The sequence below is a fragment of the Acanthochromis polyacanthus genome, chromosome 23 (assembly GCF_021347895.1).
Source record: "Acanthochromis polyacanthus isolate Apoly-LR-REF ecotype Palm Island chromosome 23, KAUST_Apoly_ChrSc, whole genome shotgun sequence".
Classification (NCBI taxonomy): domain Eukaryota; kingdom Metazoa; phylum Chordata; class Actinopteri; family Pomacentridae; genus Acanthochromis; species Acanthochromis polyacanthus.
In genome coordinates this window covers 5,770,040-5,795,546 of record NC_067135.1, presented here as the reverse complement: position 1 = coordinate 5,795,546, position 25,507 = coordinate 5,770,040, and the positions used below count along the sequence as shown (strand labels likewise).

General features: G+C 40.8%; 1 protein-coding gene across 1 annotated transcript; it reads left to right on the top strand.

Moving 5' to 3' along the window:
- Nucleotides 1–785: 785 nt before the first annotated feature.
- Nucleotides 786–23,595, top strand: chrnb1 (cholinergic receptor, nicotinic, beta 1 (muscle)). The gene is made up of 11 exons (XM_022217982.2): nucleotides 786–1,898; nucleotides 4,071–4,204; nucleotides 5,943–5,987; nucleotides 6,429–6,538; nucleotides 9,076–9,184; nucleotides 9,293–9,437; nucleotides 9,678–9,863; nucleotides 10,914–11,137; nucleotides 16,650–16,825; nucleotides 22,366–22,513; nucleotides 22,653–23,595. Exons 1-11 carry the CDS (start codon nucleotides 1,838–1,840, stop codon nucleotides 22,800–22,802), a joined length of 1,488 nt encoding a protein of 495 aa, XP_022073674.1. The 5' UTR covers nucleotides 786–1,837; the 3' UTR covers nucleotides 22,803–23,595.
- Nucleotides 23,596–25,507: the final 1,912 nt, after the last annotated feature.

Below are 25,507 nucleotides of genomic sequence, written 5' to 3'. Positions count from 1 at the left end.
ACGTGAAATGTAATATGTTGTCTCTGCAAGGTTAAGGTCCATGGTGAAATCAGAGTAAGACTTCCAGACTGCATTCCAAACTACTGCAAAGAAGATGGTAGCTAAGTTTAACCCAGGTACAGTTTTCACTTTTTATAGGAGCAGTCTGTGAAGTTTTCAATTCCTATTTTTGGTTCTAGGTCCATAAAACCCATAATGTTACAGCATATGAATTTGTTCTGAAAAATTGCTGATTGTGTAGGTTTTTTATTTGGTGCCCACTGACATTTGGACCATGAAGTAAACTCTTTTTGATGAAATCTTAACATGCATTTCACTTTAATTGGTATTACATTCATATTTCAGTGAAATGTAATTAAAATTTAATTGAATTTCTAGATATCAGACATTTCTTCAGTAATTAGGGGAAGAAAAGGCAAGAACCAAAATGATTACGCTGATGCATTTTTATTATAATTAGAAGAACTTCAACACCATATTGGAATAAAATAATCATTTCAAACATCTACTGTGTAATTTTATTAAAGAGACAGCATCATATTTCCGTGTTATCTGATTACTATAGTCTAGCTCACATCATTACTTGAACAAAATGCATCAACATGAAGAGACAATCAATCCGACTGAAGTTAACTACTTACTTCTGAATTAAAGAGCGATCTTTAACAGTTGCCTGAATTTGAGTTGCTGCCAGCCGCTTCATGCTTTCCCTCCTGACCACCGGTGTGATGTGTGACTTGACACTGGCTGCTAGCTGTTAATAGTTAGCTTCTATGGTAATTAAATTGGCGGCGGGCCAAATGGCAGGGACAGTGGATCATAAATTAGTCTGGCGTGGATGACCTGAAGAGATGAGTGGAGGGATATAAAGAGGAGGATAGAGATGTTTTACTGCAGGGGCCTTCAGAAAATACAGCAGTGTCTGGCAGTTAAACGCTTCGATCAGCTTTAGCGTTATACAGTAAGAATAATGGCCGCTGTGTCACCTCTGTATGTCTGGGTAGTCGGCTGGACATGACACACATGAGTTTTATTCTTCCATGCTGTGAAACCAAATCGTACATCAGAATCGCGCTACACCGAAGGAACTTAGAATATTTATCACCTCAGATAGCTCGAAGATTCCTTGAGATTCAGGGACGAAAGCTTTGAGAGGGATGGAAGGGAAAGAAATTAGTATTGCGTCGATGATGGGTGGAGACCAGATGGTGGTGTGTTGAGGACGGCTGGGAACAGGTGGGGGCAGAATCTTGATGAGGCATTGTGGAATCTTCCTGTAATGAAAGAGTGGGAGGAGAGCAGGCAGAAAAGGGGATTTAGGGCCAGTGGGATGTGAGGCAAAGGGATAAGTAAAAACAGAAGTCGGCACAGCAAAGTTGGTAAGAACATACTGAGGGTTCTAATCCTTTAATATCTTTAATACAATGACATTCATTTATGTCCTCTGTTTTGATCTCTATCTTTGGACTCATTTGAACTACTGTAGTAAATCCTAATTTGCTCAGTAGAGGACGCCTCGGCCTTTCCAATGATCTCTCAAGTGATTGGGTGGGATGAGGGAAACTTTGTTCTCATGTTAACCATTCTATCATGAGTTGCTACTGAGCGGAGTCATGCCTGGTGTGACATGCACAACCTCCCCCCTTCTCCCTCCTGGAGGTAATTGGAGCAGACAGCAGTTGGCCTGACCGGCCTGACTGACAGACAACAACAGTCCAGAGTGACCAAACCAAAACCCAGCGCTGAACACTTCCAGTGAGGAAGTTGAAGAAGTTGGATTAACCCACCGAGGATCTGCGTTTTCAGGAGGAGAGGAGTTTGGATCTGGGGTTTCGCCATGAAAAGTCAGGAGCTGATTCTGCTGGCATGTTGCTTATGCAGCCTGGGCACATTAGGAGGTAAGACACAAGCTGTAGTAGCCATGTAATAGATACTAGAATAATATCACACGTAAAATGATACATGGAATAATAATACTAGAGATTGACCAGTAAACAGACCACTAGATTAACACTGGACACCACCCAAGAACTAACATAGGAACATTTATGTGTATCTGGAACACATTTAATGACAATATTAAAGGTACAATATTGACATTTTAGTTGAAGACAGAGCAGAGATTTCCTAAACACAATGCACTTGGCATCAAAGTAAAACCTACAGGAAATAAACGCGCCAAAGAAACATGATATTATTAAACGCACACGTATGGGATTCTACCAGTGAATGTATGAGACTGTACTTCCAGGGCTTTTAGCAGAATGCTAACATTAGCATAGTAACATTCTGTGTTTTTAAAAAAAATGGACATCAACATTGCAATAAGTTGCATTTATTTCATCATTCTCTCTGCAGGCTGTGATAAAACAAAGATCTACAAAACCAAGTAGCAAGCCATTGGTGTGATTAACAATGCTCAGTGTTCAAATTCTTCCCTCCTGGTTTGGTGGGACAAAAGCAGGGCACTGGTGCATCCATGCTTATGCTGTCAGAACAGATTGGAAGAAAACAAGAAAGGGATAAATAAAGGTGTGGAAAGAGTGATGCCATGACAGAAGATTTTGTCTGTGTTAGTACTCACAGCAGTCAAGTAAATATCATCAGAGACACTGAAGCCATAAACAATCATTGTCAGCTGAGAGGCATCTGTTTCTTCAGAGAAATCAATGGCTTCTTCAGACAGTTGATTTGATAACTGACCGCTGGTTGCTAGACAAGTGCAAGGATGTCGTTTATTTTGGACTTTATTGCTGTCGGGGGCATTTTTACATCACTGCTTAGCAAGTGCATTCACTTGTGTTGAGGGAAGTTGTATAAAAAAAAATGCTGAAAGACGATTTAAGTGTCTTTTCAGGGGTTATATATTCTCCTCTCCAGAGCAAAAAACCTAGAAAGCAATCTGAAGCAAACAAGTGAGATGCCCAGCAGCGGCCTGTTTTGCCCCATCTGATGTTGTTGTGTTTTAGTCCGCTCAGGTATTTACCAAGTTATCTGAACTAGGAAGGGAGATAAAAATGCTAAATTCTAGCCTTCAACAACTGCCTCCCATCCCATCGCTCACCCATCAGCAGCCATGCTTCCCCGTGCCTAGCTAATGGGGGTGCCTTGCTGGGTGATCGTCGTCATTTATTCCTGTCAGGTCAGATCCTGCTGGGGCCACAGCGATGCCAAATGTGATGAATGCTGCGTCACTGGAGCTGCTGATTATAAATGCTTCTAACCTTCCGATACTTGGGAGGAAACGGGCACCAGGAAAACATGAGTTATGTATGAAAATGCAACGGAATGTGAGCATTTTGGTTTTGGTTGGCTCAAGCTTGCAGTGAGACATTTACAGTCTTCAGACAACACTCAGGCATTATGCTCTTTATTACTCCACCAAGGAATGTGGCAGAGTTATGTGATGACTGGCGTACGTTTGTCCATCTGTTTGTCTGTCTGTCTGTTAGCAACGGATTTGGATGGAATTTTCAGGGAAGGTCAGAAATGACTCTAGGACCAAGCAGTTAGATTTTGGCAGTGATGCAGCTTATGGTCTAGATCCACAGATTTGTTAGAGATTTCTGTATCGTTGCGAGATAGCGGCACGGCGTCAATGTAACTATGACTACAAGTGAACACTATGTCAGCTGCGATCCTACTACAAATCGTCTGCTGTGGACTTATCGGGACTTAATAATACAAAGAACAGCTGATTAAATTCTTGGGGTGTTTCCGAGTCTCATCAATTCCCGCCGCCCACTACATATTTAGGTCAAGCGATTCAGTATCCGTACATAATGTACACAGTTTGATTAAATTTACAGACCAAAGACGAATGTTTGTGACAATTCACTTTGAACTAAACACATTTTTTTTTTTGCTTTTATTGTGACATTTTTCCTTTTAGCTGCTGGTCTGACTTGTACTTTCCATTTTTTATCAAGAAGTAAAGGAGAAATATTTTTCCAGGTGGTTAAATTAAAATGACTACTAATAATAAAAGTTTGAATGGGCTTCTGCTTGAAACCTGACTTAATTGTCCTATTTAAACTGTGTCAGACCAGCCCTGTCTATGTGTCATTCAGGTGCTGTTGAAATGGAGCAGAATTTGATGAAGACCATCTTCACTGGCTACAACCTAAAGGTCCGGCCAGCTCGCAGCCTTGAAGAGAGGGTGGTGGTCCGTGTGGGGATGGTCCTCTCCTCCTTCGTTGGTCTGGTGAGGCACACAGCCATAACAAAGAAATGTTTATTACATGAGTATGCACACATACACTAAACAACTAATTACATAACAATTTCAAACTTTACAGTCGGTTAAGTTTAGGCACCAAAATGATTGGACTATTTCGCAAATGTTCTCTGTTGCTATGTTTATTACAAGCTCCATCAGAAACTTTACATGCACTTATTCTTATTACCGTAAGAGGTCGCTAACACAGTCACGGTTAGTTTCTGTTTAGTAACAATCAGATTGAATACTATTGCACATACAGAGCTTGCTAGAAGGAGGAGATCCCTATGCTTGGGATTGATATGCACTCATAATGGGTCATTTAGTGGCCGTTAACATCTGAATCTGGCCATTTTTCCAATGCTGGAGGTTGTTGTTTGGTCAGGCTTCATGCTGGAGCTTTTAGCCAGAAAAACTAGGACTCTGCTGCCTCAGGAGCTTCTCTGCCTCTCAAATGTAAATGAAATGCTGAAGTTTTGTATTCAACACTGTGAATATATCTAAGAACCATCTGGGTCTGAATTCAGAGCCAGATGGCACAAATGAGTACTACTGAAGTGAAGTACTGTATTTTTATTCATTCACGCTGGGAAAGGGTGTTTTAGCAGCATGCACTGACTGGGCTGCTGCCTGTGTGACCGCATAAAAAGATAACAAGTGAGTGCACGCTCAGACACACACACACACACACCAGGTCACTTTATGTGTTCTTTATTTTCCCCTCGGCTCTGTTCTCTGTGGTATCCAAAGCGACACACACTCTGCACCCGCACGGCCGTCTACAGCGAGCATGCTCCTTACACCTCCACTCAAGGTCAGCCTGGCTCTGGAGAGGAAGTCACATGGGACCCTTTAAGTTCTGGAGTGGAACGATCTTGAAAACTGACCCACTTGGATGCTCAGAACTAGTCAGCTGGGTAACTGCAGAGTTATTATTAACGTTGGCCCTGAGGTGAATTCAAACAGTTACAGGAAGTATCGGTGAATGATAGGTCAGTAATGAGATAGGTTCGTTGTGTGTTTGTTTGAGGGAGAGAGATGGTTTAAGTCTGCCGTCTCCAACCCCCTCCTTCTCTGTTTCGGGCCCAGCTGTCTCCCTGACATTCCTCCTGGTGTTTTAAATAGCAGACCCGGCTTATAGAAGCTCAGCCTTCCTGCTTCCTACCATGTGATCACAATATGCAGTTGCAAAAAGGACCATTATGCAACAAATGCTGCCCTTTTAACTTATGTTGTTTTGTGAGCTATGTACAGTAGTAAAACTATCATAAAGTGTGTTTGTGGTTGATGGACTCTTGATCACAAGCTCAATGGTTGCAGCCCTGTACCTACCACACATACATTAAACCATTTCTGCCTGAAAGGGAGTAAGAATATTCAGCAAAATGTCTAAACCCTAATAAAAGTCTTCATCCCATCTGAGAAACTACTATCTCCACAGTGTTTCTTGGAACACGCCATGTTGTGTCTGCTTCCTTTGCATATAAATATGTATGTGTGATCCGAAAAGAATCGAAAGCAGTCCAGCAGCAGACCTCTCTCCTGAGGCCACAGTCCTGTGAGCACATCTTCCATTGAATGAAGCAGGCGGTGTAAACATTACAACAGTTATTTCAGGTGATGGTGTGGTCACCAACTGCTTTATGGACTACTATTTTGAAACTTCAAGTTGCAGTTGAAAGAATCTGAAATAACATTTTTTTTTCCCATTTTTTTTCTTCAGAACATGAAAAATGAAGAAATGAGCACAGTTGTTGTCATGAATCTGGTAAGTCTCTTTGCATGAATGATCTGGTGGCTCTTTTGTGTGCACTATGGTGTAAATGAATAACTTGTGACTGCTTCACATCATTTTAACTATCTCAACAGTGGCAATAAATGTATTAACATAAGACCTCCTTTTTCATGGAGAGCCCAGTGCCAATACACACAGCTGGAGCAGTCATAATAACCAGCGAAATGAAATATGCAAATGGTGTTTTGTTATGCAGGGACAAATGCACGGGGAAACCGTCCCAGAGGAATGTAATTACAGCAGCGGAAAAATGAAAAATAAACTGATGAAATGACAAATTGGTTACATTTGTAAATGCAAAGTTTCCGCCTTCTGCAATTTTTTTGTTTCTCTTGTCGTGCTGCTTTTTTAATGCACTTGTATGTAACTCTCACATCCCCACACATGATGCCGCTTTTTGAATATTTCAAACAGGAATGGACGGATTATCGGTTGTCGTGGAAACCAAAGCAGTTTGATGGGATTGAGGTGTTGCGTATCCCCGCTGTGAAGGTGTGGCTTCCTGACATTGTCCTCATCAATAAGTAAGCGCTGCCACTCACACTGACAGTAATTAATCACTAAAAAGTTGAGAGGAACAACTGTTTGGTCACTTTGCTCCATTTTGTTTTTGTATATTTGGCTTCAAAGTGGGCCCCAAGGGGTAATTTGTTTTTACCACCCTCACACTTACAGATGGGCGTCTTCTTTGTGTTGCAGACATTTAACCCTTTGATGCAAAACATGGGTCAAAAGTGACTCATATTCAATGAAAAATAAGTATCTCTTGATCTGTGTTGTGCATCAAAGGGTTTAAATAAGATGCAAATAAGTGTTTTCAGGTTAAGTATTAATTCATTCCCAATGTCAATTTATTCCAACATGTTTTCCTTTTTATTCTCGCTGACGCAATGTTAAAGTCATTTTTGTGCTCGTATTCATGCAGAGTTGATGTAATTCTACCCTGCTTATACTACAGATCGCTCACATCTAGCTAGCTTTAATTGCCATCTGTTATATAACTAGGCTGCTCCTTACAGCTCAAGTCAAGCTCATAATTAGTTCTTACAAGCATTTAAGGTTTTAGTTTTGAGAAGTTGTGACGATAAAAAGGGCACACTTGTAAATCTGGATCAAAGCACCTAACTTTCTATGATCCCCAGTTACTAGTTATGAATCTATTATGTGAATAACTTTTTAAGTCGCTTGGTTTGCGTTAGGCACTCAAATCACTTGGTTGTTTGGGTTAAAATAACATTAAATGTAACATTTATCATGTCTTATGGCCAAGTTATGGTTTTCACATGAGTGATGTGGACTTTGAAAGCAAGTACTATCGGCCATTTTAACCCCCTGACACAAGCGGCCAGCATTATTGTTTTCTGGTGGTGTCAAGTTTCCAAAAAGCCAAAATGAGCAGCTGATAAAGGCATCATCAGCATTCGAAAGTGAACATCGCCTCGCTAGCCTCACTTGAGTCATACTAATGCCTACAACAGCACATGTGGATTCAAAAAGCTGCATGTCACGGCACTAAAGTAAAGAATTTAGATATTAAGAACAGCAAGTCAAGCGTCCTTTTTCCCCTCCACTCCCACACACATACATGCTCCCATTAATGCCACTGTAAATATCCCCACTGCTCCATTCGTCAACACTTTATAGGCAATTAAGCAGCATGGCTCCCTAATAACTGAGCTGATGGCACCGTTCAGCCACTTCAGCTTGGGAGGCTTTCGCTTGGAACCGCTCACATCCACACAAACATGTACATTCACACAAATGCAGACATGCGTGTACTTCTCTGCTTCTGAAAGACCAATGGTGGTTATTTTCACAGCAGCAGCACCTTCACAGGGTTTTTAGAAAGGCCCACATTAAGGACACAGGCTTCTCTCTGTAAACTAACCAGAGGCGTAAAAACCAAACGCTGCTCACTGACTGAAGGCTAAATCTGTGTCTAACTGACTTGATGTCTTCATTGTGCATTATGTTATGAGCTTAACTGCCAAACCAGCTTTGTATACATCCAACATTAGCGTTGCCCTTAGCAGTGCGCTGCGAAATGTGCCGAGTGTCTCCGTTCTGTCCTCGCCAATAAAAATGTTTTAATGAAGGATCTCGTGGAACGGGACTACGGCCAAATGTTGATGCACTCTACAGCGGTGGTGAGCGAAAGGAGGGAGCAGTGTGACCTCAATAAGCATAAATACGACACATTACCTTAGCTTTACCTTCAGTGACTCTTTTTAACTGTACTTTCCCACAAATTGTGCAGTGGTGTAGAAAATAACAAGACATAAAGGCTGAGTGAGAGGAAGCAAAGTCTGTAGATGAGATTCAAACTTTACATGCTGCTCCGATGTGATTTTATCACCTGAGTCAGCAGCATAAGGTGCTAATATTGCCGCTATCTGTTAATAACGTCCTTGTGATTAGTGTTGCAGTATAAAATGGAGACATCTCACTGTGTGAACCCGGTCTGTTATCTTTGTAAAAGGCCTAAAGCTAACAAATGAGCTAGTTTGTTATTGTCTTCTGAACAGCCTATTGTTTTTGTGTAGTTTTTTTGTAATCTGGCACTTTTATGAGCATTCCAGAGCAGCTAACTTGCATAAAAAATGTTTCATGCATTTTCATCTCTTCTTGGTAATGTTTTATCCCGCTATGCCCCACCTCCTTTCATCCCCACTCTCAACTCACCTGGTCGAGTCAGATGGCTGTCTTCCCTGAGCCTGGTTCCGTCAGAATTTCAATTTCTTTCGTCCCCGTTAAAGGGTTTCTTTTGTTGTTTCTTTCCACCGTTGCAGACTGCTTAGATTGATGTTTAGATTGTTGGGTTCTCTGTTTAAAATGCATCACCTTTCTATGTGGACCTCTGTGAGATAGCACATGTTGTGAATTGGGGCTATATAAATAAAGCTGAATTGAATTGATTTAAATGCACTTTTAACTTTTTTAAAATATTACCTTTGCCTCAAAAGACAGCAATAATTCTTTTGGCCACAAAAGTCCGCCTGGACCCCAGGTGTACTGATGATGGTTAAACAAGATTCATATTTCATCTAATTTCTGTTTGCAGCAATGATGGGGTGCTTAACGTGGCCCTGGAAGTCCATGTCCAGGTTTATAGTAACGGTAGGGTCACATGGACCCCTCCTGCTCTCTACTGCAGCGCCTGTGGAGTCAAGGTGAACATACATAGATGCACAACCATTCAAAGAACTTTTGTTTTCCATCATCTCCTCCTCAGTTTGGACCTCCTCTCTGACTCATTACACTCCTGTTTCTCTATCTAGGTAACATATTTCCCATTTGACTGGCAGAATTGCACCATGCAGTTCCGCTCCTACACGTATGACTCGACAGAGATCGACCTTCAGTACGCGCTGGACTCGAAAGGCAACGAGATCCGGGAGATCCAATTAGACGAGGCGTACAGCGGTGAGCGTCGTTCACATCATACACTGTTTTTAATTGTCTTATTAGGTGCTTTATGTTTGCTTTTTGCTTAATATTTGAAACATGGTCACAGGAGTGTTTCCGACTTGTTCAACTGTGTTTGCACTCTTGTTCGGACTCTCTGGTGGTATGCAAATGTGCTGCTTGTGTGGTAAGAATATTAAATGTGCTGATCTTAATTGAAATCGTCTCTAAATGCCCGAGCTGTGAATGTTCCCCCAGAGGGTGGCGAGTGGACCATCAGGCATAAGCCAAGCAGGAAGAACGTGAATGACGACCTGTACGAGGACATGACCTTCTACCTGATCATCGAGAGGAAGCCTCTGTACTACGTGCTCAACATCATCCTCCCCTGCATTCTCATCACCATCATCGCCATCTTTAACTTCTACCTGCCTCCCGATGCAGGTAGACACTTGAAATGATTTAATTATGAGCTAAAGGGTAGATGATTGAATCTCTTTGTGTGCCAGTCTAAGTAGTGATCCATAAGATTTCCACTTTGATGTAGTGTTGGTTGGGATTACACTGCTAAATCATCGATCGCTAAATCTGCTAATGCTATTTTCTAATTGTGTTTGTGGTGGGTTTCTTTAAATTGGGCAATCAAACATTTATCCAGTTACAAAGGGATTCAATTTCAGATTACATTCTTGCTTCCAGGAGCACGGCTGAGTCGATAGCCTCAAAATTGGAAGCAGTAGAAATACAACCCAGAGTAATCAGCTTGACAGTGCACTTTATTTCCTATACTTACATGGTCCAAGTATTATTTTCTCTAATAGTCTGCTTTTTATTGATTCGTTAAGTAATCGTTCTCTATCATTTGTTCCTTTGAGGTCTGTTACTCCTGCAGATGACTGAATTTGCTGCGTGTAAGCTCACGATAAAAGGACCTGCGGGAGTTTGAATCAAGAAGCTGAATTTAAATTTCACAATTTGACATTAACCTTCCTGTCAGTAAGCTAAATGCTCCTCTTCTGGAGGGAGCATGCATCTCCTTGTCTTTCCACTTTAACCAGACACAGTTTGTAAGTGACCAGTGAATGCACCGGGGATGCTGTGCTCTGTCGGCCAATCAGCTTCACTTAAAATGGGAGATGAATTTTCTATTAGCGTCATTACTGCTGCATTACTTGGCCCAGATGCTGCTAAAATCAACTGAAGGAAGCTCAATGAGTCATAAAATAAGACAACAGCCATAAGGGGAAAAATTAGAAAGATTGTATTCAACATTAAAAAAGTAAATTTGTGCAACAAATTCGATGTAAAATGCATCTTAAGAGAGCATTTCCTATTTCAGTGACAGAAGTATCGTACAAATATCGACCAAATTGTCAAAAATGAACACTGTTTAAGGAGGATATCTCAACAGAATTAGTCTGATTCTTAGACCTTGTGAGCATTTAGAAGCCCATCTTCCCAAATAAAAAGTTCTTTTTACTTTCTTTCCATCAGGTGAGAAGATGGGCCTGTCCATCAACGTGCTGCTCACCCTCACTGTGTTCCTCTTGCTGCTGGCTGACAAAATCCCCGAGACCTCGCTGGGCGTCCCCATCATCGTCAACTACATCATGTTCACCATGATCCTGGTCACCTTCTCCGTCATTCTCAGCGTGGTCGTGCTCAACCTCCACCACCGCTCGCCCAACACCCACATGATGCCCCTGTGGATGCGCAAGGTGAGCACAAAATATCACAAAACACGGATGAACACATGATGCAGATTCCCATGGTGTCGGTCAATCAGTAGTCATAAGTGCTTTGACTGCTACTGAGCTCTATTGCTTGGAAAACAGCGGCATTGTTTGTGAAAATCTGCAGTCATAGAGCATCTACAGACTTGTTTTCCTCTTCAGATCGGTCATTTATCATATTTCAGAACAATACACAAGGAAGGCGTCTTTTCTGTCGGTGGAACATTTAGCAAGAATACAAGCTGCTGAATCACAAAAACGGGGCTTTAACTCAGCCTTCGTTTTCTCTGCAGTTTGTGTCAAAGTGATGTCATTAAGATGCCATGCCAGCATGTCCTCAGAGAGACCTGAAGGGGAAGGACAGGGGAGATTGGGAAGTAGGAGTCTGAAAAATGCTTTTCTCTCAAATATTTATCTTTATGACTATACAGTGGAAACTAAAACTGGTAAATAAGTGCATTAATGCAACTATCTACAATAAATGCCAAAGCTATTGCACATTTTAGGGACAAATGAGGCTGTGATTTGAGTAAAAATATATGTAAAATTAATTAAATTTAGGCAAACATCTGTTTTGTTGGCCAGAAGTGCCTGGTTCCATTAGTGTAGTAAGCCATGGCCTCGAAATAATTCATCAATGCAATGTTAATTTTTGCCTTAATTCAGTAATGGAAGCAGTGGCGGTAGTAGTTTGGGTTGAGGCAGACCACTGAATTAAGTCGGCACAGTCCTCGACACTCTAAATGTCATGTTATACCATTAACCTCCATCAGTGGCTGCTGCCCTCTCTGTACATTACGTGGAGCTAATTACAGGCGTAAGGACTTTGTTCTGTCACGGTTTCAGGGAACATTCACCTCTAAGAAGGCTCTTATATACGCAGGTGATTTGCATGGTTTAATGGAACCGAGCTGCTTGATGCTGGATTGATAGGGGGAGAAGGGGGCATTATAGGTTCTGCTTCTTTTCCCTCCCACTCTCAAGACGATCAGCGTCGGTCATGAAATGTGAGATGGAAGGGAGGTTCTGTGCACGGAACATTAGCTGAGGGGAAATTTATGGTTGTTTTGGTTTGTTTTCAGCTTTGCTTGTGTTTAAAAAAAATACCAGCTATCCTCCACTGCCTTCTCTAAAGCTGCGCTAGTAAATATTTTAATGCTACGAATGCATCTAATGACAAAGTTTAATGTTTAAGGGGTCACAAATTCAACATCTTTGAGGCTATGCTGAACTGTGAAAGGGTGTTTTTAGCTCACCGTTGTTTTTTTTACAGCCTGCAACTTGACTGCTTCCTTCTTTTTCATAGCTCATAAGTGCATCAGTACGCAGCAGTTTTCAACAACAAAGCTTTGATGAGCTGTTACAGATAGAAGGCAGATGAAGTTAGCGGCTGTTTAATTCACATTTAGCCAAAGAAGAGCAACATATTATACTTAATGGAAGCCAAAACAGTCCATAAAGAAGAGTAAATATTGAAAATTTGAACAAATGAGTGCTTTTCTGCATTTGCTCAGTGTGTAAATAGGCTATTTGTTGTTAACAAATCGACAATATAAGGAGAAAATACCTAATTGTTGTGTTTACAGGTGACTCTGCTGCCTTCAGGTGACCAAAATAAAGAGAAGAATGCAGTTTTAAGTTATTTTGGTTTCCTTATTGCAGTTTTTTGTGTGTGCATCTTATGCATTATCTAAAAATCTAAATAAACAAGAGCTGAAAGCAAAAAAGATGCACTTTAAAGTGTGTAATTTCAACACTTAAGACTGTCTGGAGTAATAAAACCTATAAAAAGGCCCAACAATGCTACATTTATCAATGTAGTTTTAATAACAAAATAATTAGATTCCCTCAAATGATGGTACTAATGACTATTCTTCCTTTAGCATTCTTTTATTGCAGTTAAAACACTGCTTTAATGGCACCTTTTTGCTCATCATTTAGCTCACCTTTAAGTTTTTTAATTAACCCTCACATCCCAGATGATAAGTTAAATTTTATATGAGCAGGCAAAGCAAAGTCGAGTTAGTTTCGTTTAGTCTAGTGGTCTGTAACAATATGCTGCGATATTTCACATTTCTCACTCATTTTTGTGTCTTTACCTCCAAGCTTTTTTTGTGGAGGAGCACCTGGAACAAAGAAAAACTGATTCAATCTGATGCTGAAGGGGAAAATATATGTGTTTAAGACAAATTTAGGTCACCGTACACATTTTCTAATTGCTTGTATGATCGTTTTTCTACAAGCAAAAGAGCCGTCCACTTGAAAAACCGTTTCACATGCTGTTAAATCTAAAGTTAAATACTCTTTGGGAGCTGTCTGTAGGTGGGTTGTAGGCATGGCTGACTTCTAGTTGTCCATATGTACCTCTACCAGGGTGCTCTAAAGACACCGAAACCTTTTTCATCAGAGTCTCTATACAGACATCTCATCATCTCAGCTGCTGTTTTTACCCTCCTCCATCCTCATGGCTGCCTTCAGCATCTCGTTTTCTTTCTCCAGTTCAGCACTCAGTCAGGCTAAGTTCTGTCTCCTCAGGTCTCCTCCAAAGAGGAGCCCTCACGGTGCTTTGGATGCTCTCGGGCGCTTACGTCTCTATGTGTGAAGCTCTGGTCTGCCAGAGCAGCAACGCCAGCTGAATTACAGCAGATTTCTTCTAAGAATAATGTCTTTGTAGATGAAGAAGTGCACTCTGGGGTGCAGTTCCCTCTCTTATATTCCCATTTTATCATGCTCTGAGAAGGGAGAAATCTAACAGATGCCACATTGGATTAATAAGAGAAAAATAGAATGTTAAAACTAAAATTGAAAATGAAAAACAGAGGGCCTGCTGCACTGTTTCATCACCTTCAATTAAACTAACATGAAATGATTCACAACCCGAATCTGTTTCTAATCAGGAGTGCTGGAAGGGAACCTAAATTTGAGGTATTTCGGTTTGGAGTTTTTTATGAATTGTCGATATAGAAGCTAGAAAATATAAAAGCTTTGCACCTGTTTTGTGAACAGGATAATACTTTTAACCACTTTGTCAAATGCTTTCAGATAAAATGCACTTTATTAACGTTGGTAAGAGTGAATGTAAATATAATTTAATTTACAAGAAGCCTGCACAGTGATAAACATTTACTTAAAAGTGTTTTCCCACTACTTGAACTGCAAAATTTTGTTGCAAAGCTTTCTTGTACCGTACATCTCCAAAAGTAATATATTGGTAAGAAAGTATTAATATTTATGCTCTTAATTAATTTATTATTGGCCAGACATTAGTCAAATTCATTATGTATATACAGGGTGTCCTGAAAAATCATTTCATCACCTAATAATTTGTTTCAAATTTGTTTGCCCTTTTTGCTCAACAAAAATGTGATCATTTTTATGTTTCTGCTTTCAAGAACAGACATGCCGTTTACTGCAACAGAAAAGGTGTTTTTTGTACTAAAGTACGCCCAGACTCAGTCAAATGTGACTCTGCTGCATAAATATGTTAGAAAATTTCATAAACAAGCGCCAACAGGATAGCAGATTTGGACGTGGCATAAGAAATTTCAAGAGGAAGACCGTTTATGTCGGAAAAAGGATCTGGACAGCTTCAGAATCGGCGCACACATTGAACATTTGTAATAACTTTGGAGCATTCTAAAATTACCATCCCCCACAATTTTTCATTTGAACTTTGAAGAATAAAACATTTTATATCCAAATTAAATTCTGTTAAGTGTCATTTCTCCTGACCATGTAGTCACTACAGCATGGACATCTCAAATGATGTCAGTATTTTTTTGGGACACCTTGTATATTAGATTGTCAAACTTTTCACTTTTGCTAAAAAACACAAATTCCTACAAACAGCGGACATGTTTTCAGTGTCTCCAGTGGTTCTTATTACCCTGATATTTAATTTTAAACTAAAATTAACTACCTTAAATTTCCCTGTGAAGTTTTTTTAATGTTTTTGCTTATTTACTTTTTATTTTTGATTTAATGGCACACACTACAGCATTTATAGCTTGCACTAGTTTACAATGCCAAATTTTCCCCACCAGTACCACTTATTTACTGATTCATGATATGTTTAAATGTAGAACTGATGAAATGAATTCAATGTGTTTGTTTGGATTTTTGGCCAGTTGGGGGCAGCAAACACAAGTTACTATTGCTGCTGTCCATTATTGTTGTTCTCCAGCTGCTCCAGAGAAACCTTTTCCCTTCACGGTTGTGATTCTGTCCAGCTGCATAGAAGTCACTCTCTTTTAGCTCTGTTTTGTTCTCTGGCAACTCCTGGGAGAAATATCTGACTCTTTAGCTTCTAAATGCTCCGCTGTGCTCACCAGTTACTCTCTGACTGGACTGTCTGCTGTTTGCTGCTGCAGTGAGAGTGAATCAGAACAGTGCAGCTGATGTTGCGTGACATCTAAACGAGAAAGCCTCCCATCACCTCTCATAGCTCCCAGTGTTGTCTGCTTGGCTGTTGCTGTAATCATGCCATTGTGGGTGACTCACACAGACAGCAGACCACAGCAGCTATTCTGCTTGTCATTGTAAACCGGGAAGCAAAAGGTCAGAGGATGTCATTTAGGGACATGGACACACTGGGTTTGTCTCTTAATTAGCTCAAAAATTAAATTAAGTGACACCGCTTTCCCCAAATTCACTTTTCACTTGCCGCCACAGCGTCTCCTGCCAGAACTGTTATTGACATCCATCTGTCAATTCAGGCAAGCCAAGACTTTTTTTTAAATAAAAGGATATCAAAGCGCTTCAAAGAGCAGACATTTACAGTATTTATGGTATTGATCAACACTAACACTTGGCCCAATGATGTGCTGTTTTATCAGTGACTCTTCTGATACTCTAAGCTCCAAATCTGACAGCCAAGGACTCCCATCTGATAAAAGATTGACTTCATTTTTCCCAGGTTCTATTTTAATTATACACATTTGGGAGGTGCCCAGTGCAGCTATAGTCCTTTAGTAAAGTGCTCCACTGGAGCATCCAGACTTATGTGCTTTGTCCAAGGACACCTTGAGAGGAGACTTTGAGGAATTGGAAAGCATTTAGTTCCTCCACCCATATCATTCAGCAGCAACTGTTCTCAAAGGTTATCTCGCTGCAAAATTCAACATTTGGACTCATTTCTCAACACTAATAGGCAAATACAGGGCAAGTATACATTTCAGCTGTCCCATAAATCATGAAACGGGAATCCAAACAAATGGATTTTTTCATACCAGGAAAGACGATGGATCTGCGAGGTCTGGGTGAGCCAACAGGATATTGACTGAAAATATGGTTGAATGACCTCCTGTTTGTTATTTTCAAGGAAAGAAATACACATTTATACATTCATAAAAGCATAAAGCTGCTTTGATGTTTGTAGTTTGTCGACCAGCCTGCTTAATTAACCTGCTTGAGGATGTGGAGGAGCAGAGCAGCAAACTGTTCTTACTGCTAATTGTAGAAGTCTTTCCTGTACTCCTTCCCTTCTCTTTCCTTCCAGATCTTCATCCATCTGCTGCCTCCTTATCTGGGCATGCTGAGGCCAAAAGTGGAGACCCCTCTGTCCCTGGAGGCTGTGCCCCGCCGGGAGAAGAAGATTTTTGTCATCAGCAAAGCGGCTGATGAGTATTTCATACGAAAACCCGACACCTCCATCTTGTTCCCCAAACCCAACAGGTGAGACTGGATCTGCTCTGGAGATCAACTATGTGTGAATGTCCGCGTGTTAAGACAAAAGGAGAACTTTCGACGCAATGTTGGACAAACTGAGGCTGAGACTCAATGGCACGAGTTGAATATTTTCACTCCAAACACATAACTGGTGTAAATGTTTCCAGTTATCTCACAGAAAGCAGGTGTATAGTCAGTAAAGTGGCTGTTTAGGCCAAATAAACACATTGAACAAATGGCTCTGCTGCTCACATTTGTGCACATAATGAGAAACTAAATATACTGACAGATGGCAGATGTACCTTGCTGATCTGTTTACAAAGACCAATGTTAGAAAATACGCTACACTGCTCTTGAATTGTTATTGTCACCAAACAAATATTTAGCCTGTGCAAGCTTCTCCAAATTCCATTATACGATATCCAATGCAGTTTCCAAAAAATACTGCAGAAGCTAACCTCATATTTGTATAGAATTGCAGATTTCTAAAGCATGTCATAGTTTTTCAAACAAGATATCTAGCCGAAGCTGCTGTAAGTAGAAGATACATTAAAGCTTTGATCCACTTGTAATATATAAGCCATATGTAACTGTCGTCTGCATGGATTATATGTAAAAGGAACGCCTTTCTGTAGCAGAAGTAAATAAAAGTACATTTCGGGCAGTATTTAGAGTATTTATGTAAATAAAAGAATCAATGGGAAATACTCTGTTACAAGTAAAATGCATTCAAAATCCAAGTTAAAAGGACAAAACTATTAGCATCAAAATTTGTTTCAAGTATTAAATGGATTTCGTGCATTTCAGAATCAGTTCTATTATATTCTTGGAGTGTAATTATTGATCCATTAATCAATCAGTCATCACCTCAGTGTTGCAGCTAGAGCAAGTTTTAGTTACTTTATATGCTGTTGTGTTTAATCTATGATAATATTTAATCACAGTCATTTATCAGTTGGTTTATATTTTCTATGAAAAGACAAAATATGCAAGTAAAACTTCCCAAATACAGACATCTACACCTCCTTCCATTAGTTAGTGTTAGTACACTTCAATCACCACCATTATTATTTAATTTTTCCCCTTCTCCTCAGTGTTTTCATTGGCCTACATTATTATAATATCATGGAAGCATTCCAAGTGTATTCTTAACTTAAGTGATGATAGAAGTGGACAAACAACAAAGATTTAATACTCCCTGGTTTAAATGCAGGCAAATATAAATTTCTGCTCTCGTATTCTAAAAGTCATCGGCCCATTCTGAATCCAATTCTACCTCATCTGAAAGCACACAGAAGTCTCACAAAGAGAGAAAGAACATTTTAAGATACAAACATCACAACAACAAAAGCAGCAGCAGCAGCGACCCTCTGTAATACACAAAATTATGCTTTCTTACCTTTTGTGTGGTCTGTAGTTGCTGAATCATGATGGCTGCAAGGTGTTTTTACTGTAAGGGTCAAGCAAACAGCATCCTTCCATGCTTTTTGTCGTTTTTTTAGTTAAAAACACACACAAATAAAGGTGAGAATGTTAAGAGGTTAAAGTTAGTGTGGCATGTTGTCTTTGTTTGTTTTCCTTTTTGTGCTGTGAAATGCATCATGAAGTGCTCATAGTTCGTTTGGAAATGTAGGATTTCTTCTCTTCTTCCTCTTCCCATATCCAGTTTTCATTCAAGGTGAGGCACTGAGCCATTTCTCTTGTGGTTTGTTGCTTTTCTGTGCCAAAGTGTTTGAGAAAGCACACTTAGACATCTCAAAAGTCGCTGTCATATGATATAAACTTTTGCACTTTGCACTGAAATTTAAGCTGTCAAGCCTTCATTCCTGGAGCTCTTGCAACCTAAGAACGGATCAAGGAACAATTTGTTCTAAAGGTAAAGTTAGTGCTTTGCTTTGAGGTGTTTGAACACAGGTAAGGATCCTACAGACTGTGTCAAGCAAAGTTTTATCAGTATTTAACACTGTAAGGTTGTCATGTTAAACAAGTGCAACACAAATCAGGTTTCCTTAAGGTGGAACGACCTCTAATAAAAGGTTTTTAGACCTTAAACCCAGACGCTTCAAGTGAAACGCAGATTGATGATTTTCATCAAAAGTTTTACAGATTACTGCTCCTGAAGCTGTTGAGTAAGGAGCTGGATTTGGGCCAGTATTGGCACCCAAATTGGCGACAAACTGTTCCATCGGTTTAACCCTTGTCATCTTTTCACACTGGAACCAGCCTGCCTTCCTGCTGCTCCTTTAATACACCCCAAATCGTCCTCGCAGCGTGCAGCCTACCCTCCGTCTCCAACCTCCCTCGAGAGATGAAATACGACTGGAGGGAGGGAATCGTTGCTAAAATAATAATGACCCACACAAATCGAGTCTGACACGTTAGACGCTGCGAGTGGAGGTGAAAGAACGGAGGAGGAAGGAAGGGGGGAGGCTGTGTTGGAGCAACTTGATGAGACAGCAGTATCTCTCTGGAGCCCACACATACACTCACCTTCTTAATTGGGTTTAGTGCATGTCTTGGCACCAGACGCAGCCAGTTTTAGTTGAATTAGTCTCCTCAATAGTCATTTACTTCTCGCTGATGAAGTGCTACTTTGAGCCATAAAGGAGGGGAAAAGGGAGGAGGGGTGAAGAGGCCAAGCTGTGACTCTCCCTCCCTCCCTATCTTTTCTCTCACCTTCTCTCTCTTTACCTGATGGGGCTTCACCTTACTTAGGTCACAGCCTTTTCACCTGCCACACTCTGAGGAGCAGCAGCGATGGCGGCGCTGCATTGTAAACCCCCAATTTCATGCGTGGAATACCAAGCAGCTACCTGCTTTGCCCTGCCCGCCCAGTTACACTTTTATTGTCGTGTGTTTGAAGGCACGGTGCCACACTGCCCTCTGGTGGAGAAGCTGTCTGACTTGTGGTTTTTGGTTCCAAAGCTCCAAGTGAAGGAGGTGTTTAATATTTGAGGTGTTTCATAAGAAAAGCAGCTGCTCTGCGAAGAGGATCGCGTTAATGTTGTGTTTGTTTGGACAAGGTCAGAAGAACATAAGGTGAGTTTTGCAAAGAAGTTGAAGTTTGATAAAGGGGAATTCTGCTCAAAATGCACAAACATTTCCTTAATTTTGATCCAGACTCCTGTGAATAACACCAATAAGCCAAAATTCAATGTTTTCCTTGAAAACCTCAGAAACCAGAAGCTGCTCAGGACACTGATATACTGTCCTGAACAAATTCTCAGGTTGGTTAAATTCGTTTGGAAAAGACAACAACCTGTGAAATGATTATCCAATATTCCACTGTAAACATCTCTTACAATTAAAAAAAAAAACCTGCCTGTCTAGTTCAATTTTGACCAACACATCTGACTTGTGCACACATTTCAAGTGTGCTCACTTTTCATTCACCTCTAAATAAAGTAGTTTATTTTGACTAAACCTGTATGTTCCGATGAGTTCCCAGATCTCAGCAAATATTGTACTGAGTATCTTGCTATCATGTCCAATAGAAGTGATGAGCAACACCACAAAAACAAGACTCGTGCTGTAATAAACAAACTAAGACGAATCCTTACATTTAAAAGGCAATGCTATTTCTCAAACAAGCAGTTTTGCTGTGACGTGCTGAGAGAATCATACTGTATCACTGCTACAGGTTACAGAAGCATTAGAGCTCTACGTCTCCCCGGTGGAAGCAGCCAATAGTAATCCATGTGTCATTGCTCAAGGACATGCTGCACCACACTGTGCAAAAATCAGAGCAGAAAGATGAAGAAAATGAGTAATGCTTCAAAATGTCATCAATAATTTTATGTTAAAGTGAGACCGAATGACTTCAAAAAGAAGAAAACCGATATTCATCCTCACACGAATACAAAGTTTTATTCATAAGGAGTCACCTTGATGCTACAGCTTAGCTTTACCTGTTATGACCAGAAAGTGGACCCAAGGATGGTATATTTTTAGGAGTTTCAACTCTGTTGTAAACAGACTGTCTATGCATGTGTCGCTTTAAATACCACTTCAGGAAGAAGACTCTCTCTGCATCTTAGATTTACAGAGCAGAGCAAAACAATTAAAGCACAGAACCTGACGTAGACACGAATCAGTGTATGAGACCGGGTCTTTCTCTTGCTTTTAACTTTCTCTTTTTGTGAATATCATTGAATTCTCTGCACAACTTTTGTCTTAAACTCACCTGTTTGTCATAGAAAGTATCAGTTCTGTATCAGTAGTTTAGCAGTGCATAGCAGCAACTTTGAAATGGTTCTGAACTGTCTGCTGGTTAACTTGGTCTTAATGGGTGGCATTTTAGTTACTCTTTCAAACTTGTTCTGGTACCTGACCACAGATAAATACAAATGTGTAAATAAGGACAGTGTTTTTGGGAGTTGTATTAAAATGCAGTATATGTACAGAAAATGGCGTGGCAACACAGTAACCCAATCAGTTTATTGGTGTCAAATTGGTATCATCTTTTCATATTGTGATCTGTGACACTAGCCACATTAGCAGCTAACATTAAGAGTTTTCCTGTTACTGAGGGGACAGTAATCCAGTGGCCCTTCAGTTCCTAAGATGCTGGGAGTGCATGAAAACTTTTATGTTCACTCTTGCAGCTAACAGAGAAACATTTGCTGTGCTTTGCTTGTGGTTGACATATTTTAGCAGAAGCAGCTTTACAAAGTAAACAAACCTGGCAGACTGTGAGGTAGTTGCTCATCTTAAAAGAAGCAGACGGTGAGGGGGCGGGTTTGTGCAAATGTTTAGGTTGATGACTACTGATTCTTTCAGTTTCTATGTAGAAGTTGGAGTTTGAGGAATGACAGTAGAAAGCAACTTCATATTCTTAAAACTGTTATTTTACACCTCCAAGTTTTTGGAATATAATAGTTATTTTCAATTTCACTGTGAAGATCATTTAATTTGAGAAAGCAATAAATACAAAACCTTTCTTGTGCGGCTTAGACTTGTCAGCGGTGCTCTAGAAAACCCCTCCTTTCAGTTAGTAATAAGAATTGTGAACAAGAAAGAAATGAAAACAAGTTTGACCTCTAATGTTTGATCTGTCATGTGGCAGCAGAGTTATGAATGTACATGCAGCAACTTTCTCCTGGGGTCCCTCGGCAACTCCTGGCACCAAGTGGTAGCTGACAGTTGGTAACTGAGGGCAACAAGTAAACACAGAAACGTGCACATGAACACACACGGTGTTCTTCTCAGCCAGAACAGGCCGATCAGCAGATGCAGAGCAGAGTCTCCCACACTGACAGTGGGGGACCCGGGGAGCTCCAGTGACCTTCCCTTTATTCCTCTCTGAATGACAGAAGAGTGCAAAGCATACGTGCAGGCCCGGCTCATAAACGCGTTACTATTTTACAGCTTTTAATTAGAGCGGACTGACACCTGCTGGCACGTTGCTACATTCTGCAAGCTTGTGTGCATTTGTCCGGTCGGCCTGTTGACACTTTAAAATTCTCCTGGATGCACCCTGAGATTTATTTGTACCATTGTGATATTTTATGGATAGTTTCCTGCAGTAATGTACGTGTTTGTTCCAGGTTCCAGCCAGAGGGCATGTGTACAGATCTGAGGAAGTTCATCGATGGACCCAGTAGCTACCTTACGCTACCGGACGAGCTCAAGTCAGCCATAGACGCCATCACGTATATCGCTGAGGCTCTGCAGGCCGAGAAGGACTATGAAGCTGTAAGTTCATAAGTGATAAAACTCCTCCGTCTTCTTCCTTATTCCTCTTCCTTTTATTCCTTTCCTGACTTCTGCTCTGTTTTCCTTTTCTGTCCTGTGTTTCCCCCTGCTTCCCTTTCGTCAATCTTTCCTCATCCAGCTGAAAGAGGACTGGCAGTATGTAGCCATGGTGGTGGACCGCATGTTCCTCTGGATCTTCGTCGTCTTCACCACTGTGGGCACCTTGGCCATCTTCATCGATGCCAGTTATAACCACACGCCCACTGACCCGTTTCCAAAATCCCCCTGAAGCGTTGGAAGGGCTTGATTTTTCTTGAACCACCTTGTGCTACCATTTTCCCCAAGAAACGGGGAAGTTGAGAGACTCTTCCAGTGCATGTTGAGAAGGCAACAGACTGTCCTGCCAGCGATACTTGGTGTCAGTGATACCCTTTGTAAATCTGATAATGTCCCATGCAACCATTTCCTTCTGAACTGCAACTGCTTTGTCAAACCAGTTATTGTACCTTTTCTTAGATGATGTGGATTTTGCATGGACTTAAAATAACTAAAACTGCTTTGTACATGTAAGAACATTGATTGTTGCATGTAACATATCAATCAAGCTAATGTCAGCATACTTTACATGTGTTTGTGTATGATAGAATCGGAGCTACTGGTGTGTTTCAGCATATTAGCTTCATTAGGACTCTAAATCTGAAGTGTGGATCCAACACATAAACACCAAGACAAACCAGATGCTATAATGAGCATGCTTGTATGCCTTTCATTTCCCTGTGTCAGAATGTGCCAGAGTGTGGCACATGCTCTGCGGATATTTCTGCGGCCCCGGTAATCCTCTTTGTATGTGCGCATGGAAGGCTATTCTTATGTCTGCGTGCGAAGTGGCACGTCAATTCACCAGCTGCACCAATAGCCGTTGGAATTGGCGCCGTATAGAAAGCGCGTGGCCCTCGATGTGGCACTCGCTCGCGGACGCACTCCACGCGTCCTCTTTGTGATTTTTACATGATACAAACACACATCTGCCCTTTTAATCTTGTGCTTTCATTTTGTTTGTGTCTTTTAAATAAAGATCTGAGGGGAGGATATCAAAGGCCTCCATCTGTTGTCAGAATGCTGCCGTGAGAGCTGCATCCCTCGCTCCATCACCTGCCCATTCTGGCTATTAATAACCCCAGCACTGGCACTGGTCACCGGACACCGCTGCACGGGCTTCCCTGATATTTCTCTGTGTAAATACACTTATGCATACATGCACTGTGAGCTCTATTAGTCGAAGCACTTGAAGGTCTGAAAGTCTGCAGTCATCCTGAACAGCCTGTCGTGGCGACAGCGCTGATAGCCCTTCAATGTTATAGACCTCCGTGCTGCATTATTGTTCCACTGTGGTTTCAATGGCATTCATTTCCATTCTCAGGTTGCTAGCTACCACCTTGACCTTGCATGAAGCTGCAGCATTGGGAAGACAAGCTGTTCTGGAGGATGCACGAAAACACACATGGGCCATTATGGTGTATTCATACTGGGATATGCAAGAGGGCAAATCAGAGATATTTTTCTCTCACACCTCTCAATATGGCTGTGATCTACACCGGGAGACTAGAAGGAGGCAACAGAGAAGACAGAAATTCAAAACTAGAGACAGAGACTAGGTGATGGAGAGAAACCGAGCATTTTCTTCTCTTGTGTAACGAATTAAAAAAAAACTTTATGGTCCTTGAAATATAGACATCAACTTCATAAGAAGCAACATGAAGGATCCGAGAAGCGGCAGAATCTGGAGTTCACTGCAAGGCCTCCACTCCATCGATCATTGCACTTGTAGTCTTCACGTCTCAGAGCTCACCATTTCTATAGCAACAACATCCATCTCCATTTTTATGCTTTATTCGACGTCTATTCTTGCCTCGAGCTCACCTCAAACTCAGTATCTGTGAGGCTATGTGCTCTTTCTCTGATCAAATCTTGTAAGACCTCTCCATCACTACAAACATCGCTTCGCTGCTCTTACTGAGATGTTTGGTTATTTCAGATTTTATCCTGACGGTTTTCACTCCAGAGTCTTTACATGCCTTTCATTTTAAGTCCCAAACATACATTAGGCCATATTATGTTGACTTTGCTCTGTTGTATTACATCTCTTTGGCTCTAATAACTGCTTTTTAAACTCTCTTTATATATTTTACTTGTCATTTCCACTCAGATAATGCCAGGATTGTGGATATGATCCTTGGTGAAACACTTTAAAACTACTGTGACTAAAGCCACCAATTATACAGAGCTATGTAATCTGTGTGTGTGTGTGTGTGTGTGTGTGTGTGTGTGTGTGTGTGTGTGTGTGTGTGTGTGTGTGTGTGTGTGTGTGTGTGTGTGTGTGTGTGTGTGTGTGTGTGTGTGTGTGTGTGTGTGTGTGTGTGTGTGTGTGTGTAAAGGAAGCAATCACTGTAGCACTTCTTAATAATGGAAGTCCTCAGCATTGGTCAGCACTCCAAAAAGCACCCCAGACACGCAGATTTTTTTATATAAGAATCCTTTAATAATACATGGATCGACTTTTTTGACACATCAAGTCTTCATTAGGCAGTAGGAGGAAGTGGAAACAAGAAAAAGTCACGATATGAGAATCTGCATTCACAGCAAAAATAGTATCGACCTCACTCAACAACTAATGCAAAAACACATGTATTCAATCAAATATTTTAAAACCTAATCTAAAAATTATAGAGAACGCTATCGATATCATCCTACAATATTGAAATACTCAAGAAAAATGAGTCAAAGTTTACAATATTGTATCACCAACCAACAAAAATGCAAAAAAGTAACAATATAATGCATAAATGGAAACAAAATGCATGTTCATTTTCTATTTCAGCCGACACACTGATGCAGACTCGTGTTTGTCTATCCATGTATTATTAAAGTATCCTCTTATTGTTGTTCGCTACGTTGTCTTTTTGGTTCCTACCACTGGGAGGCATCAGTTGGGAA